This window comes from Salvelinus alpinus, chromosome 19 (genome assembly GCF_045679555.1).
Source record: "Salvelinus alpinus chromosome 19, SLU_Salpinus.1, whole genome shotgun sequence".
In the NCBI taxonomy this organism is placed as follows: Eukaryota; Metazoa; Chordata; class Actinopteri; order Salmoniformes; family Salmonidae; genus Salvelinus; species Salvelinus alpinus.
Genome location: NC_092104.1, coordinates 33,882,203 through 33,898,967, shown reverse-complemented (window position 1 = coordinate 33,898,967; position 16,765 = coordinate 33,882,203). Strand labels below are relative to the sequence as shown.

The 16,765-nt window shown below is 40.3% G+C and overlaps 2 protein-coding genes across 2 annotated transcripts; both read right to left on the bottom strand.

The window, feature by feature from the left end:
* Positions 1-3,197: 3,197 nt before the first annotated feature.
* On the bottom strand, positions 3,198-7,531 carry LOC139545397 (DNA replication complex GINS protein SLD5-like). Its single transcript, XM_071353121.1, has 8 exons — positions 7,171-7,531; positions 6,923-7,009; positions 6,694-6,807; positions 6,492-6,589; positions 6,269-6,357; positions 6,044-6,134; positions 4,005-4,109; positions 3,198-3,631 (listed from the first exon to the last, which is right to left on the bottom strand). The coding sequence occupies exons 1-7, from the start codon at positions 7,276-7,278 to the stop codon at positions 4,013-4,015; spliced, it is 684 nt and encodes a 227-aa protein (XP_071209222.1). The 5' UTR covers positions 7,279-7,531; the 3' UTR covers positions 3,198-3,631; positions 4,005-4,012.
* Positions 7,532-7,816: 285 nt separating this feature from the next.
* LOC139545396 (AT-rich interactive domain-containing protein 5A-like) lies at positions 7,817-15,448 on the bottom strand. The gene is made up of 7 exons (XM_071353120.1): positions 15,354-15,448; positions 13,802-13,884; positions 10,805-10,970; positions 10,515-10,567; positions 9,827-9,924; positions 9,571-9,730; positions 7,817-9,445 (listed from the first exon to the last, which is right to left on the bottom strand). Exons 3-7 carry the CDS (start codon positions 10,956-10,958, stop codon positions 8,180-8,182), a joined length of 1,731 nt encoding a protein of 576 aa, XP_071209221.1. The 5' UTR covers positions 10,959-10,970; positions 13,802-13,884; positions 15,354-15,448; the 3' UTR covers positions 7,817-8,179.
* Between the last annotated feature and the right edge of the window lie 1,317 nt (positions 15,449-16,765).

Sequence of the window (16,765 nt, the reverse complement as noted above, 5' to 3'; positions counted from 1 at the left end):
TTGTACACAACATTTTAGAGAAATTTGCTTTTTGTGCATATGGAACATTTCTGGGATCTTTTATTTCAGCTCATGAAACCAACACCTTACATGTTGCATTTATATTTTTGTTCAGTGAAAGTTCAGGAGTAAAAGATTACTTATCAAGTCACATAATAAGTTCCATGTGGACTAGTGTTTAAAAAATGTATTTTATGACTACCTCATCTCTGTACCCTCACACACACAATTATCTGTAAGGTCCCTTAGTCGAGCAATGAATTTCAAACACAGACTGAATCAGAAAGACAAGGGAGATTTTCCAATGCCCTCACTTAGACGAGCCCCTATTGGTAGATGGGTAATAAATAATAAAAAAGCATACACTGAATATCCCTTTGAGCATGGTGAAGTTATTAATTACACTTTGGATGGTGTATCAATACACCCAGTCACTACAAAGATACAGACATCCTTCCTAACTCAGTTGCTGGAATGGAAGGAAACTGCTCAGGGATTTAACCATGAGGCCCATAGTCATCTTAAAACAGTTTGATGGCTGTGATAGGAGAAAACTGAGGATGGATCAACAACATTGTAGTTGCTCCGCAATACTAACCCAATTGATAGAGTGAAAAGAAGGAAGCTTGTATACAGAATAAATAATTTCCAAAACTTGCATCCTGTTTGCAACAAGGCACTAAAGTAATACTGCAAAAAATGCGGCAAAGCAAGTAACGTTTTGTCCTGAATACAAAGTGTTATGTTTGGGGCAAATCCAATATGAAACATTACTGAGTACCACTGTCCATATGTTCAAGTATACTGGTGGCTGCATCATGTTATGGATATGCTTGTAATCATTAAGGACAGAATTTTTTTCAGGTTTAAAAAAAACAGAATGGCGCTATGCACAGGCAAAATGCTAGAGGAAAGTCTAGTTCTGTCTGGTTTCTACCAGACACTGGGAGATGAATTCACCTTTATTTCAGCAGCACAAAAACCTAAAAAGACAGGGCCAAATCTACACTGAAGTTGCTTACCAAGAAGACAGTGAATGTTCCTGAGTGGCTGAGTTACAGTTTTGACTTACACTGAGTGTACAAACCATTAAGAATACCTTCCTAATATTGAGTTGCACGCCCTTTTTCTCTCAGAACAGCCTCAATTCGTTGGGGCATGGACTCTACAAGGTGTCGAGAGCGTTCCACAGGGATGCTGGCCTTGCTGACTAAAATGCTTCCCACAGTTGGGTCAAGTTGGCTGGATGTCCTCTGGGTGGTGGACCCCTCTTGATACACACAGGAAACTTTTGAGTGTGAAAAACCCAGCAGCGTTGCAGTTCTTGACACACTCAAACCGGTGTGCCTAGCACCTACTACCATACCCCGTTCAAAGGTACTTAAATCTTTCGTCTTATACATTCACCATCTGAATGGCACACATACACAATCCATGTCTCAATTGTCTCGAGGCTTAAAAATCCTTCTTTAACTTGTCTCCTCCCCTAATTGAAGTGGATTTAACAGGTGACATAAATAAGGGATCATAGCTTTCACCTGGATTCACCTAGTCAGTCTGTGTCATAGAATGTTTTGGACACTCAGTGTAAATGTACTTGAAAATCTATGGAGACCTAAAAATGGTTGTCTAGCAACAATCAACAACCAATTTGACAGAGAATAATGGGCAAATGTTGCACAATCCAGGTGTGGAAAGCTCTTATAGATTTACCCAGAAAGACTCACAGCTGTAATCCCTGCCAAAGGTGCTTCTACAAAGTATTGACTCAGGGGTGTGAATACTTATGTAAATGAGACATTTCTGCATTTAATTTTCAAAAAATTTGCTAACATTTTCAAAAAACATGTTTTCACGTTGTCATTATGTGGTATTGTTAATCCATTTTAAATTCAGGCTGTAACGCAGCAAAATGTGGAATAAGTGAAGAGGTATGAATACTTCCTGAAGGTACTGTACAGTACATAGTTTGTATGTGCATTTCATAAATGATCACACAACTGAGATGTTTTTACTGATGCATAGAAAGAGAGGGATACTGGGCGTCATTGGATGTGTGTAAGATTAATGCATGTAATGATGCAGGCGTGTTCTTCTCATCTACAAACAGCTTGTGTCTTTGTGGACCGTTGGTGCACAGCTTATGGCTGATCAACCATTATTTACTAGGGGGCAATTTGAGACAAGGTCCTATTCCTAAAGACCTCTTAAATGTGTACTAAACGTAACTGAAAATGTATTCTATGTAATCCCCAAAAGTAATTATTTATCATGAGAGGACCATAAACAATAACGCTGCATACTCCAAGAAAGGTTAAAATCTCACCTTTCTGGTAAAAATAGTTAGGTGTAGTCAGTTGAGGGCACAAGCTCAAATACACAGTACAAATATGATACATTTCATATTCCACAAAACTGTATGCATAAGACTTGAAATGCCTTGTATTTTTTCTAAATATAGTATAACTGTAAAAGAGAAAGTGTACATATTTTCTAAAGGTCTCTCTTGATCTAAACGTCTGCCCCCAACACTGTGAACATCTCAGAGCTCTAGCTTGGCTTCCAGAACTCGTTAGGAACTCACCTTTCATCTCATATAAATCTTGTCCATCTATGACAAACAGAAATCTATGAATAACTTTAGATTGCTGGCTATAAATCGACCTCTGAATGTGCTACAGTGACGAATCGAGTCTCCTGCTGCGTTACGATGTAAGGATTCCAGGAATATGCATTGTTAGCAGCTGTGACGTGGGGTTCAGCCAGGAGTTGACAGTCGGAAGACTTAATTAAATGGTAGGAGGGATATCCCAGCTTCAAGTGGTGTCAGATTTCTTATCATGCTTCACAAAGGCAGAAGAGACATACTCCTGTATGTGTGAGAATCAGGGCTACTGCTCAATGCAAGCCATTTTGTGTCCACATATCGATTTAAGCGATCGGAACCGGCTCCAGAAACACACAGGTCCCCAAAACAGGGGACTTGACATCATACCATGGAGTCAAAAGTATTAATATCAGTCTGTCTAAAAACATAAATCTAGATCTTTATTTCTATTGGTCTAAGCAATTCTAACACCCAGATTTGAAATAGACCACATCATATGACCAAGGCAGCAACAGCACGCCAAATACAAATTCATGTATGGCAATGGCATGCTTGTACCGTGGTTGGAAAGCAAGAGTATTCTCACATATAATTGCAAATGGCATTCTCTACACCATTCAAATCACATTTATTGTACAAGCAGCAAACACACTCACTATATTTGTTTGTACCACTCAACCTAATAATGTACATGTAGATAACATGATTGTATTCCTGTCATCCTCAAGTCTCTCTCACTTATAGCCTCCTATATATCCAACGATCACCATTACAACTATAAGCAGGCTTCATGCGAGAGATATGAGTGTCCTCAGGTACGTAAATCAGTAACATATTTGCAGACATTCCAGTTCATGCCCGGCTCCTGAAGAGTTGGTAGTCCACAAATAACGCCCATATAGCCCTCCTCAATGTACTTCAATCAATATAGGCAATGTTCAATGAAGGGAGTCAGTGTTCCTCTGGTCATCATCCATCACAACTGGAGACTAACAGCTGCATCTGAACCAAGGACAGAGGCACCTAAAAAAGACCAAATAGATTATGCCTATGTTATTACAGAGACAGATCTGCAAACATGCTAACATAATATACTGCCTGTTGTGTTGCAGTTCAGAGGCAAATTGCCTCATTGTTGTGTTGGTAATGCGTTGTTCAAGCAAACGTTCTAAGAGAGAGAATCCAACTTGGTTAACTGCCAAGAGACCATGTTCAGGGCAAAAAGCAAAGGCTAAAAATTAAAATGATGACAGTACAAAGCAGTCTATTATGTAAGATTTGGATTGGAATCATGCACACTCCAACATATTTTAAAAACACAGTATGGATGTGTGTGTGTGTGTGTGTGTCATAGATTAGATATGAGGGAAATCAGTGTGGCCTATTAGTTGAGTACCTTGACAGTTAAATTAGCTGTACTGCTCCACTTGAAACCAGAGGTGCTATAGTGCGATACCGCATCAGATGCTGAGAACCCTCGTCAAGATCCACAACATACTCTCTGAAAGAAAATAATGGACAAAAAATTTCAAATAGCAAAAGACCAGGAATATCAATAAATAACAAAACAATGTCTGTGGAGTACACTGGTATATTCTTGCAGACAGTAACAGTAAATTGAAAACACATATACAGTGGCTTGCGAAAGGATTCACCCCCTTTGCATTTTACCTATTTTATTGCCTTACAACCTGGAATTAAAATCGATTTTTGGGGGGTTTGTATAATTTTATTTACACAACATGTCCACCACTTTGAAGATGCAAAGTATTTGTTATTGTGAAACAAACAAGAAATATGACCAAAAAACCCCAGAAAACTTGAGCATGCATAAAGTCAATACTTTGTAGAGCCACCTTTTGTAGCAATTACAGCTGCAAGTCTCTTGGGGTATGTCTTTATAAGCTAGCTACTGGGATTTTTGCCCATTCTTCAAGGCAAAACTGCACCAGCTCCTTCAAGTTAGATGGGTTCCACTGGTGTACAGCAATCTTTAAGACATAACACAGATTCTCAATTGGATTGAGGTCTGGGCTTTGACTAGGCCATTCCGAGACATTTAAACGTTTCCCCTTAAACCACTCTAGTGTTGGTTTAGCAGTATGCTTAGGGTCATTGTCCTGCTAGAAGGTGAACCTCCGTCCCTATCTCAAATCTCTGGAAGACTGAAACAGGTTTCCCTCAAGAATTTCCCTGTATTTAGCACCATCCATCATTCCTTTAATTCTGACCAGTTTCCCAGACCCTGCCGATGAAAAACATCCCCACAGCATGATGCTGCCATCACCATGCTTCACTGTGTGGATGGTGTTCTTGGGGTGATGAGAGGTGTTGGGTTTACACCAGACATAGCATTTTCTTTGATGGCCAAAAAGCTCAATTTTAGTCTCATCTGACCAGAGTACCTTCTTCCATATGTTTAGGGAGTCTCCCACATGCCTTTTGGCGAACACCAAATGTGTTGGCTTATTTTTTTCTTTAGCAATGGCTTTTTTTCTGGACACTCTTCCGTAAAGCCCAGCTCTGTGGAGTGTACGGCTTAAAGTGGTCCTATGGACAGATACTCCAATCTCCGCTGTGGAGCTTTGCAGCTCCTTCAGGGTTATCTTTGTTGACTCTCTGATTAATGCCCTCCTTGCCTGTTCTTTGAGTTTTGGTGGGCGGCCCTCTCTTGGTAGGTTTGTTGTGGTACCATATTCTTTACATTTAAAACAAAATTGATTTAAATGGTGCTCCGTGGGATGTTCAAAGTTTCAGATATTTTTCATAACCCAACCCTGATCTGTACTTCTCCACAACCTTGTCCCTGACCTGTTTGGAGAGCTCTGTGGTCTTCATGGTGCCGCTTCCTTGGTGGTGCCCCTTGCTTAGTGGTGTTGCAGACTCTGGGGCCTTTCAGAACAGGTGTATATATACTGAGATCATGTGACAGATCATGTGACACTTAAATAAAGTCCACCTGTGTGCAATCTAACTAATTATGTGAGTTCTGAAGGTAATTGGTTGCACCAGATTTATTTAGGGGCTTCATAGCAAAGGGAGTGAATACATATGCATGCACCACTTCAGTTTAAAAAATATATATATTTATTTATATAAGTAATTTTTTTCACTTCACCAATTGACTACTTTGTGTATGTCCAGTACATGAAATCCAAATAAAATCTATTTAAATTACAGGTTGTAATGCAACAAAATAGGAGAAATGCCAAGGGGTGAATACTTTTGCAAGGCACTGTATACAGACATATGCTGCCACCTACTGGATATACAGAATACCGCATGAATAACATCCAAATCATGACTTTATTCTTGAATCTTGATACTTCATCATCAAAATGAGATAGTAGTAAGCCTTTCCAAATAAAAATGGAGCTGCTCTCGTGAAGCTGTAGCACCCATCAATCAGTCCAATGATCATATGTGATACTGTACCTTTGGTCGTCTGTCTCAGGTTCCACCAAGATGTTTTCCTGTCTCGACCTCACACGCAGGAACACAAAGGAGTCCAGACAGGGCTCTGGCACTGGGTACACATCATTACACATGGGAGTTAATCAATGCTTCCATCCTGCACATTAAACATTATGCCACTGATATTTTATACAAGCAGCCCATCAGAATATTGTTTACAGTAAATAATACCTTGCCAGGCCTCACCTGCTTTTAGCATATCCACTGTCTGTAGATTTGGGGGCATGTGTTTCAGAGCTACAGCCTTCAGATAGGTCTCTGTGTTGGCCAGATATCTGAATGGAAGAGATGGAACACAGCACATACGAGAAATAATAATGGAAGTAAATAAGACATTCGAACAACGCACACACTTTCGTCCAGCTACAGTCATTATAACCGCAAACGGCAACGTCACCAAAACACTCACTCTTTGGCAAAGGCAAACTCCTCTGGAGACAGGAACGAAGTATCTCCCTCTGCTCGAGATTTCTCTTTCTCCAGGACATGAGGGAAAAACTTCTCAATCTACATAGGTAACAAAGGACCAGAGAGAACGGTGTCAATCTGAGCGTTGATTTATAGTCCCTCTCATAAGAACATCATCAAACACCATGCTGGGATGTTGTTACCTTTTGGAGGCGAGAGCGGAGGTAGCTGCTGAGGACATAGCGAATCCTGTCAATCTCCATGCGGTGGACACTGGCTTTCATATCACCCTTCCTAACCCGCTGCAGATTGTCCTCCTGTCAACAGAATCACACAAGGTATTAGTCCTGTTATTATTACTGGAACCTTCATGCTCACAGAGACACAGCTGCTGCACCCCTCAGTTATGCAAGGCACCCCACTACCATTTACCATGTGAGTCAGCTGCTCCATCACACACTCCACCCTCTCTGACTTGTTCTCTAGAAGCTCAGGAGAGAACTTCTCATTCAGCCAAGCCTGGGGACAGAGGAGCACACACACACACACATACTTTATGATAGAGTAGCAGCAGTGACAAGGTCTTTTTTTGTATTGACAGGATCTGTGCATTGCAAAACATGTGTGTCTGGCTACAGTATAGTGAACATTGCTAGCTAGCTAGTTAGTTAGTTATCTACCTCTTCCAGTTTCCCAATCAGTTCCGATGGAGTCATCACATCTTCTTGGCCGTCATCTCCTCCGCTCATGTCGCTGGCATCATGATCATCAGACATCGCATCCGACATGATTGCTCTTCAGCGGACTTGCTTAGTCTACAATAATTATTCAACGGCTGACCAGAAAACGTTGGTACTCTGCTGAACTACGCAGAATGTTAACATTCTACATTACAACTACAAATAACAACACTGTAAAGCTCGATTTCGACAGCACAACACAGAAACAACAAACGAGAAACACACACTTCCGGTTAAAGTTCGCGCCAACTGAATGCAATGCATGAAGGCGTCGGAGACATTCAAATGTGCGCAACAAACGCGCAGTGTTTGGTTCACGCCTACAGTAAATACAATACAAGTATTATTTGCAAAACTATGTTTATTTCAGCTCAGGCATTGCCCTGTGCTAGGGACATTTATGAAATATTTAATTTAATGAACAGTAGTTTACTTTCCATGGCTCAAGTGCTATGTCCCATTTCTCAAACATTTATCATGGAGCATGTTAATTAGAAGTTTGATTTGGCTCAAAAGTAATTAAAATATTGTAGGAAAAAAAGAACATGGTTACTTACCAAAGAATGCAGGCTAGGATGAGACAGGAATTATTTTAGATTTTATTCAGAAATGGAAAAATAAATCTGTGTTGTTTCATATATTATATCAATGTAAAATGATTGGATCATACCATAAAAGCACATGTGCATAGCAGTAAACCTCAAAGTTATTGTTACAAATACAGAAAGTATAGTCCTTTTTATCAGTGCAATTCTGTCAGTTGCCAAGGAGGGGAGCACATCTCAGCATAACAATCACAACAATGTTTCTCTGTTGATCACTCACATAGAATGCAGCGGTGTTCGAGGCAAGTTTTGAAAATGTCTAGAACGAAGCAGGTACTGTCATTATCTCTGTTTGACTTGTCACATTGTCATTAGGCCTTGAGTCTGAGAGTGAGGCTGGGCTATCAAAGCCTGGTGTGAGGATAATGCACACCAGTGATGCTGTATCCAGTATGGGGATTACATATAGGAATGTGAAAGGGATAGGAGTAGAGAGCAGGCTCATAAGAGGAAGTATGGGTGTGTCCCGTTGGGACATGGCGGTACATAGGGCTGGTCTGGGACTGGGACAGTCTGACGTGGGTAGGTATAAAGAGAGGGTGTACAGGTGGCTTCTGCCCAGAGTCTCCCCTTGTCCTGTCATAGGCTGGGATGAGGTAGGACACTGGGATGCTGGCATTAGGGTGGAACACAGGCTGTTGAGTTGGAAGTGGCTTGGGCAACATTGTTCTGGACTTCTCCTTTTTCTCTGTCTGATAATGTCGAGGGACCATCTGTAGTTTCTTCTTATAGATCAGACGGTCATCATGCAACATGGGCCTATTTGGGTTCTGATGGAATGTGTAACCTGGCTGAAAGGGTATAGGCCGCAAAGACTCCATAGACTTGGGATAAACCTTGGTGAAACTGGAGGTGGATGGAACCAAGCAAGACCTAACAGTATATGTGCAAGACGTTGGTGGGGGTATTTGATGAGCTGGATGTCTGTTACTCCCATTGCAGACAGGGCTCCATACAGAGTTTTTACTTCGATCTTTGATAGAGACAGTTTCAACTGGTAGGGGGCTGACCTGAGGGAAATCTCTTTGTCCTCCAGGGAAGCCAACATATTCCTTGACATCAGGGCTGCAGGTCTGAGGCTTGTGGACCCCACTGTGGGCAGATATAGGGTTGCTGGAAAAATGAAGGGGTACTTCTGGTTTTGGTACTGGGGGCCTGTCTTCAGTTAGTGCTGGACAGTCCTCAGAAGAGATGGAGTAGGGGGACGGGCTACGGGAGGAGGAGGAGGACGGAGGGAGAGGAGAGCCCTCAGAGGTAGTGCGTGTCCGGCTGGGAAGGAGCAGCCCTGGGGACTGGGAGCAGTGGATCACAGAGGGTCTGCCCTTACAGTCCCCCTGTCTGGCGCTCTGGGAGTCCTGGGACTCGCTCAGGCTGGCCTGGGCCATACGCTTCTTCTTCTCCAGAGGAGAGATGATATCTGCAGCAGCAGACTGGAGCTGACTTCCTCTCCAGGGGCATGAGGTAGGGCCCTGGGCTGGGCGGGATAGCGTGCATGCTGAGGAAGAGAGGTCGTCACACACGGTAGTCTCACTGATTGGTGGAGGATGGTCTGGGTGGAGGCTTTCAGATGGAGTAGTCCATGGAGACAATGGAGTAGAATGTACCTGGCCCTGGAACAAGACAACATATAGAGGTAATTTCCACTCATACAGGTGGGGTACATAGGCAGGAGTAATAGAGAACAGGAAGTGACTTTGTTATGACAATGGCCATTAACAGGTAAAAGGTGAGGTACCTCAGAGTCTGTCTCCTTTTCCAGATGGGGCCTCTTCCTCTTGCCCTCAGACTTGCTCCCCTTGCCGTCTGGACTCCTCTTATACTGTTTACGCGGTTTACTTGGAGGCAGAGGTTTGTCCTCCTCCCCCCTCAACTGTCTCTCAAAGGGTAAAACAAGCCTGTATTTAACACAAACAGATGACACCATGAAAACAGGTAGAGATGGAGTGATTTGACTGACAGGTTAGCGGGAGCAAAGCAGTATCTGTCCTCACCTCTCATAGTGTCTGCGGGTGCAGGTAGCAGCGCTGGTGCTGCCTGGGCTGCCGCCCAGCTCATCATACACATTCTTCCACAGCCGCCGCGATGTCACCTGTTGCATCATACACCATAGTGAGCAAACATGCACCTTTAAGACACTAATCCAGAATCACTATTCCTATATTTGACGTACAGTATAAGACAATGTTTAATCTGTCTTTTGGAACTAATTAAGAATATATGGAGGGAGCGTAAATGAATGGCCCATTACTAAAATAGAGAACAAGGTCCTATTGGCCAAGCTCCTGTGAAATCTGACTCAAGTGGCATTTCAGAGAAACCCTTCCTCTCTCAGCACATTGGGCGTGTACACATGCCACAGAGTGGAAACTTCATTCAGCCAAAGAGAACAAAGCAGTAGAACGGTAGGCTACATGGCCAGGTTCATGTTGGCAGTCTAGTGTGGACTCGGCTCTTAATGTGGTAGGAACAATCATGTTAACATCCTGTCAACTAAAGCTAATGTGCCACACAAGATGCTAAGCTGCGTGGTCTCTTTGACAACATAACAAATATATACAATGAGAGTAGCTGTCACTGCCATCTCTGTATGTATGATCAACAATCAAGTCAAGTGTAAAAAAACAGCAACAACCTATGTCTGGTATTGAATGATTCTGTACTATATATGGGTGTACTCACAGAGTCGTAACCGCTAAGCTTCTCAACAGCTTTGTAGATTTTCCACAGGTTAACTGCAAGTAGAAACCATATGCATTTGAACTCCATGGGGACATTGAACAATGATATAATTAATATTGTTCGCTATGAAGCTATAGTATGATGAGATGGTCTTAACACATGCATTTACTTCAAACTACGCTCGAGATTGAGGTGCTCTGAAGAGCAGAGGAAATGAATCTATATAATAATGTATGCAGATAGAGATTGGGTGATAAAGCTATGGCTATATGCTTTAAACATGGACTCACTCTGCTTAAAGCCCAGGTGTGGTATCCTCTCGATGGGTGTGCCACGGTCCTTCATGAAACAGTGCAAACCTGCTATGAAGGACCTCTCCTCTGTCTCCATTGGGCTAGAACTGGGCCTCTCCTCACAGTCACTGGCCGAGTCAGAAATCTCCATCGCTGCAGAATTCTACGTTAGAGACCACCAGATCGACAAAAGAGGGAGAGAAATTATAGAAATGTAAATCCAATTCCAGGAATGCATACTATTACTTTACATGTAAGTCTTCAAAACAGAACTGCAATGAGCAAATAAACCAATCTTACGATAGGAAATCATTTTTTTGTTGTTGATTGCAACAAAGTCTCAGTCTGTTCTCAGACTACTTGTCCTTTCTTGGACAACTAGAATTGAGTTGCCTTTTACCACCCCTTTCAATAAGTAACCATACATCCTGTACAAAAGGGAAACCAACAGACATATGGTCTGGACCTGGTAATAACAAATATGAAGGTATGAATCGTTTTTTTACACCGTATGAAAGTCCTCTTTCCCCCACAAAGCCTTTACTCACAAGCTCTTTGTTATACATTTATTTTCCACTGACATGAAAGTGAATGGGATGAATGTAATTTAGAAATGACAAAGACTGAGTAGCGTAGGAAGTAGTTCACATGATTAGAATCTGTTCCATGCAAAAAAAGTGAGGTAAAAAAATTCTGTTTGCAATTATCAGTAGTGCTATTGGTGAAGCATAGAGTTGTTTTCAGAGGCATATTTCAGGAATTGATTATTATGAACTCTGTTTAAGCTTTGTGTAAGCAAACACTAACGAGTAGAAAAGTCACAACATGCGGTGGATACCAAATGAGAAATGAAACAGTAGAGGCAAGCAGAAATTAACCCCAGCGCTCACCAATAAATGTCCTCAAATTCACTGCACTCGTCAGGATGAGAAGTGTCTATGACACTTTAAACTGATCAAACTGACACTTACTAACATTACAAAAGTATAGGAAGCTGAAATTCCCAAAACTGCTGATACCGTATCATAATTTGTACTATAAATATTGTAAAAAGATCATTTTTGGCAACAGTCCAAATTCTGAATGGGAAAATATCGGTTTTGTGCAACAGCATACAGGTTCAATTTGCACAGGGTTCTGGACAGATAGTGTTGAGGTTTGATATTTTTTATTGCATTTACATCAAATGAGAGTAGAAAATGAAAACATATGTTAAATACAATATCCCAGTCTGAATCACCAAATACAGAGACTATTTTGTTTCGGTGGTGTATGCTGCACTGTAGGCAAAAGTCAACCAGAGTTTCATATTGAATCAGGTTCCTATCTGTGGTTACTGGTTCCGAGAAGCGGGACCCAGTGGTGAGTCATAGTGAAGATGTAGGCCCCTATTTGGGATAGCACTGACTGACTCACAGCTCTTTACAGCTGTCCCATAGACACAGTTCCCAGCTACAACAGCCCATCTTTCATCCATGAGCCTCCACCAACACCATGCAACGCTCTCTCACTTTCTTCTTCCTGCCTTGACTGGCCAGCTGCAACTCTTTCTCTTGCTATGGATAGATGAGTTACGTTGCTTTTTAGGTTATTTTCAACAAAATATATTTTGTTAAATGGTTAAGTACTTTACAGAGTTGTAGAATAATTGTTAATGACATACACAGCCATCTTCACATCTAATCTGTTAGTCAATGAGTTACACTGCAAATTTCATAAGAACAAAGACAAAGCATTTATGACTGGAATATGGATTAGTCATATAGGGCAATACATTTCCAGAAAATATTCAATAGTATTTTTCTAAAAACGTAATGCATTAGTTGCACATGACTATTGAACAGGTTTATAGTAAGTATTATAAGATAAGCAAGCCAGTTGTTAATTTATATGTATACTATATTGAATAAATGCATTCTATTCATGGCTGGACCACAAAACAGAGAGATGTCAGTCAGCTCCATGTGACATTGGTTTCATACAGGAAACAACTGCAGTCCGAGTCATAAAGCCCAGCATACAATATACATCACAGTAAACCACACACTAAAATAAGCATGAATATCGCTGTGAAAGACTGTCAGTAAACAGCCTCTACATTTCCCCCACATTCACATTTAGGAAAAGGGCGTAGGAGATGTTGATGTCAATGTGTCAACAAGACTCACGTTGATTGATGCCAGGTTGATGCTATCAACAGGCCACTTGTCACCACAGAAACCACAGTCTTTCATCTCAGATCAGTGTCTTGGAAATTTGATGCTTCTCTGCTCTAACTTTTATTTTCAAATCTTCAATTACCAGAACTGTGTCTGAGTGGAACTCCTGCAGTTTCTGTATGTGTAGATAGATAGTGCAATTACAGGGAAATGTGTACGTATATTCTTTCACACTCCATAAGACACCACCCACTTAACTCCCACATAAAATAATCACCTTCCTCCTATTACTCATTTGTGAATAAGCTGAAACGTTCAGATTTGTGATATTGCAACATGACACTTAGCAATATTATTTCCTATGATGATGACAAAACAAAATTGTGAATTTATGCCACAATGAACATACGCAAACCATAAACATAAAATACACTCATCAATAACAAACACTCGACTTTCGGTAGCCTCTGTACTTCACATTCCATAAAAATAAATATTTGTAGAAATCATTCCCTTTATATATATTTGTGTTTTCAAATTGTATGGCCACATATCAGACATATCAGAGAAGACATGCATGTGACTTCAGGTGACTTGGGGTTTTGTTATTTTACAACTTCTGTAAAGAAGAAGAAAACATAAACATTTTCGGAGAAAATTCATCCCTTTACATAAGCCTAATATTTGCTATGCTTATTTGATGTTTGAAGAAATAGAGAACTGAAAGCAGTGGGGAAATTAAACACAAATAAGAAATGAAGGATGTGAGCGTACTGAAAGTGTCTCAAGCTGCCTGGAGTCCTTATGAGTGATAAATGACAGTGTCCCGTCTCACCTGGTTCAGTGTCCCCTCCACACCTCTGCCCTCCTCCTTGACTTGTCTCTTACTGATGTCTCACTCCCCTTCAGGATCTAATACTGTCACAGAACACAGGGGGAAAAAACAGTCACAACTATGTGAGAGCACACACCCTCCACTACATACAGGGCATGTGTTAACTGTAAGCAAAGAATGGTGTATGTCCCATATTCATCATCAGGCAGACCAGGTGATCCAGAACAAGACACAATAAAACGATACCTATGTGAAAGGCTGATTCTTTAGTTCCCCTATGGTTGCATTTCCAGTCCTGTGCCAGCAGCAAGAAAGAGTACACTTGTGATCTATCACTGAATATTTTGTAAACTAACACACACTTCAGTACCGACAAAAGAAAATGCATTTCTAATATAAAACCACATGGTTACAAAACCACTTCCTGCTTATGAGTCTAACCGCAGTTATGTGGTACCCTTCCTGATATGAAAGCATTACAACGTGAATGAAAATGAGAAATGTAATGTAAAAGGCAGACAGTTTAATTAGATTTTCAGTTTTTCATTTGCATGTGTTGGTGAATAAATGAAAACAAATGATCATACACCAAACCCCTCCATCATTTTTAGGTACAACATGTCTTTGTTAGCTGCTGAAGAAAAACCCTTATTCCTGATCCAAATGTAGAAGACATAAAAAGGTTGAAAGCGAATCGGTCCATGTTCCATCCTGACAACTGTCAAACGTATTTGTCATTGTCCATGAACTGTGAACAACCACATTCTTATCTCTTCCTCACCCAATATATGCTTCTCTTTCGAGATCAGCCATTTCCTGAGCTGTGGTTTACAGCATGAATCATGCTTTCTATAGAACTTCTCTATTTCATCTGTTCAAATATGTACTTTGGTCAATGTATGAAGGACTTTTTTAAAGAAAAAGATATGTAATTAAGGTACTTGCAATGAATCACAAGTATTTCTCTATGTCATACAAATTCATCTACAGTTTAAAGTAACCTGCTTAAGTCTTCATAAATTGCAATTGACCATATCTGGGTTGTATTCCAGTGTTATAAGCTCCAAACCAGTAATTAGAAATGCTCTTAATATTTCTATATTGCTTGAATGAGGCATTTCAAATGTTTCTGCTTAGTGCTTTTTTTAAACGAAAAAGTTAATTTAGTATACAAATTATAACATTTGCATAAACGTCCCTTGTCATGTATGAACGTACATGCATGCATGTAATTTATGTCTCTATTAAAAAAAACTTTGTCAGTTAACTTGCATCCTTACAAAAGCCTACCTGCCCCAGGTAATGTAGCCTACCTTAAGCACAATTTCACAACCTCCCATCACATTTTATTTCGTATTATAAAAATTTGAATGTGTGATCGGCGTTACAAAAAACAATAGGCTGTTGTCTGATTGCAAATGTTATTAAACAGTGCCACAATTTCCAGCCTACATCATCATTATAACTACGTGTATTTACCAAAACATTTAGATTCTTCTCCAACTAAAACAATGAAAGCTGATGGTACTTAACATTTAAAAAAAAAACTTACTCATTACAAAACAATACGTTGAATCCCGAAGATCGTTTACTTTGTTTCAGCACAACCTTATTCAAGAAGCGCCTCTAATTCAGCACACCTCGAAATAAGGCGTCTTCAGTGGATCATCATTGGTTCGTCATGTCTCAAGGGGACAGCAAGTGAGTCTGGGAGTTTGAGTTTTTGATAGCAGCATTCTGAACACCCAATAGTAGGCTCAAGGCACATTGAAGCAGTTTTAATAATTGTTTACTATCATGTAGCCTTTCTCAAATTGATTGTTTTACTAGACTAGTCTACACAGATGGAAAAACCAAAACAGATTATATATTTGATCATTATATAAGTGCACATGTTGACCTAATAGCAATAAAAACAACATTTTGTCTAGATAGTCATTGAAATGAGCTAAGATTAGGCCTACATATAAGCCTAAACTAAATCTGACATTCTGATCTTTTCAACAAAACTGTCTCTACCACACTGAAATGTGCATTTCACCTATGGGAATGGTTTGCTGAATCATAATTTATCTATGCATAACCTTAGGAGGTATTCAACAAAAACCTAGCAAATCAAATACAGCTGTCAATATTGGTGCAGTATACTATTTATCCAGCTTTGCTCTAGAGACATTTTTAATCTCAGTGAAATGCATAGGCCGTAGTCTTCCACTTGTTGCAGATAGAGTATGACATTTGGATATATGTTTAACCTTTAAATGTCAAAATAACAAACCTATCAGTTGGCTGGCCGGATCTCACAGGGAGTTTTTTGAGACAAAACACTTGTTTCACTGCTGTTTGAAATAAGGATGGGTGAAAAAGAATTACCTTGATTCAACCCGCTACATTAATTCTTCCATTTTATATACTAATGACTTGGGCAGGTGCTGAGCACTCTCACAGAACTTAGCTTTTGTCACATCAAATGGTTAAGTAATATGTAATAACTGTATTACTGTTGTTACTGGTTCGTGCAATTGTGTTATTGATGTCAGTTTATTAAATATTCAATTTGACTCACAATTTACTTTTATTAAGCTGATGAAAACATGGACATTTTTTATACACAAAATACATTGTGTACAAATCACTCGGAACACCTGCTCTTTTCATGACATAGACTGACCAGGTGAATCCAGGTGAACGCTTTGATCCCTTACTGATGTCACTTGTCACTTAAATCCACTTCAAATCAGTGTAGATTAAGGGGAGCAGACAGGTTAAAGAAGGATTTTTAAGCCTTGACAATTGACACATGGTTTTTGTATGTGTGCCATTCAGAAAGGTGAATGGCAAGACAGTGTATTTAAGTGTCTTTGAACAGGGTATGGTATCAAGAATGGTCCACCACCCAAAGGACATCCAGCCAACTAGACAATTGTGGGTATCCTTGGAGTCAACATGAGCCAGCATCCTTGT

What these genes read in the sequence shown, in the direction of transcription:
- LOC139545397 (XM_071353121.1), bottom strand. Translation starts at nt 7,278, where the DNA reads ATGTCGGATGCGATGTCTGATGATCATGATGCCAGCGACATGAGCGGA. An exon ending in TGATTGGGAAACTGGAAGAG is followed by an intron (nt 7,010 to 7,170) that starts GTAGATAACTAA and finishes CTCTGTCCCCAG; the next exon opens with GCTTGGCTGAATGAGAAGTT. An exon ending in TCCGCTCTCGCCTCCAAAAG is followed by an intron (nt 6,590 to 6,693) that starts GTAACAACATCC and finishes TTACCTATGTAG; the next exon opens with ATTGAGAAGTTTTTCCCTCA.
- LOC139545396 (XM_071353120.1), bottom strand. Translation starts at nt 10,958, where the DNA reads ATGGAGATTTCTGACTCGGCCAGTGACTGTGAGGAGAGGCCCAGTTCT. An exon ending in AGCTTAGCGGTTACGACTCT is followed by an intron (nt 9,925 to 10,514) that starts GTGAGTACACCC and finishes ATGATGCAACAG; the next exon opens with GTGACATCGCGGCGGCTGTG. An exon ending in ACCCGCAGACACTATGAGAG is followed by an intron (nt 9,731 to 9,826) that starts GTGAGGACAGAT and finishes TGTTAAATACAG; the next exon opens with GCTTGTTTTACCCTTTGAGA.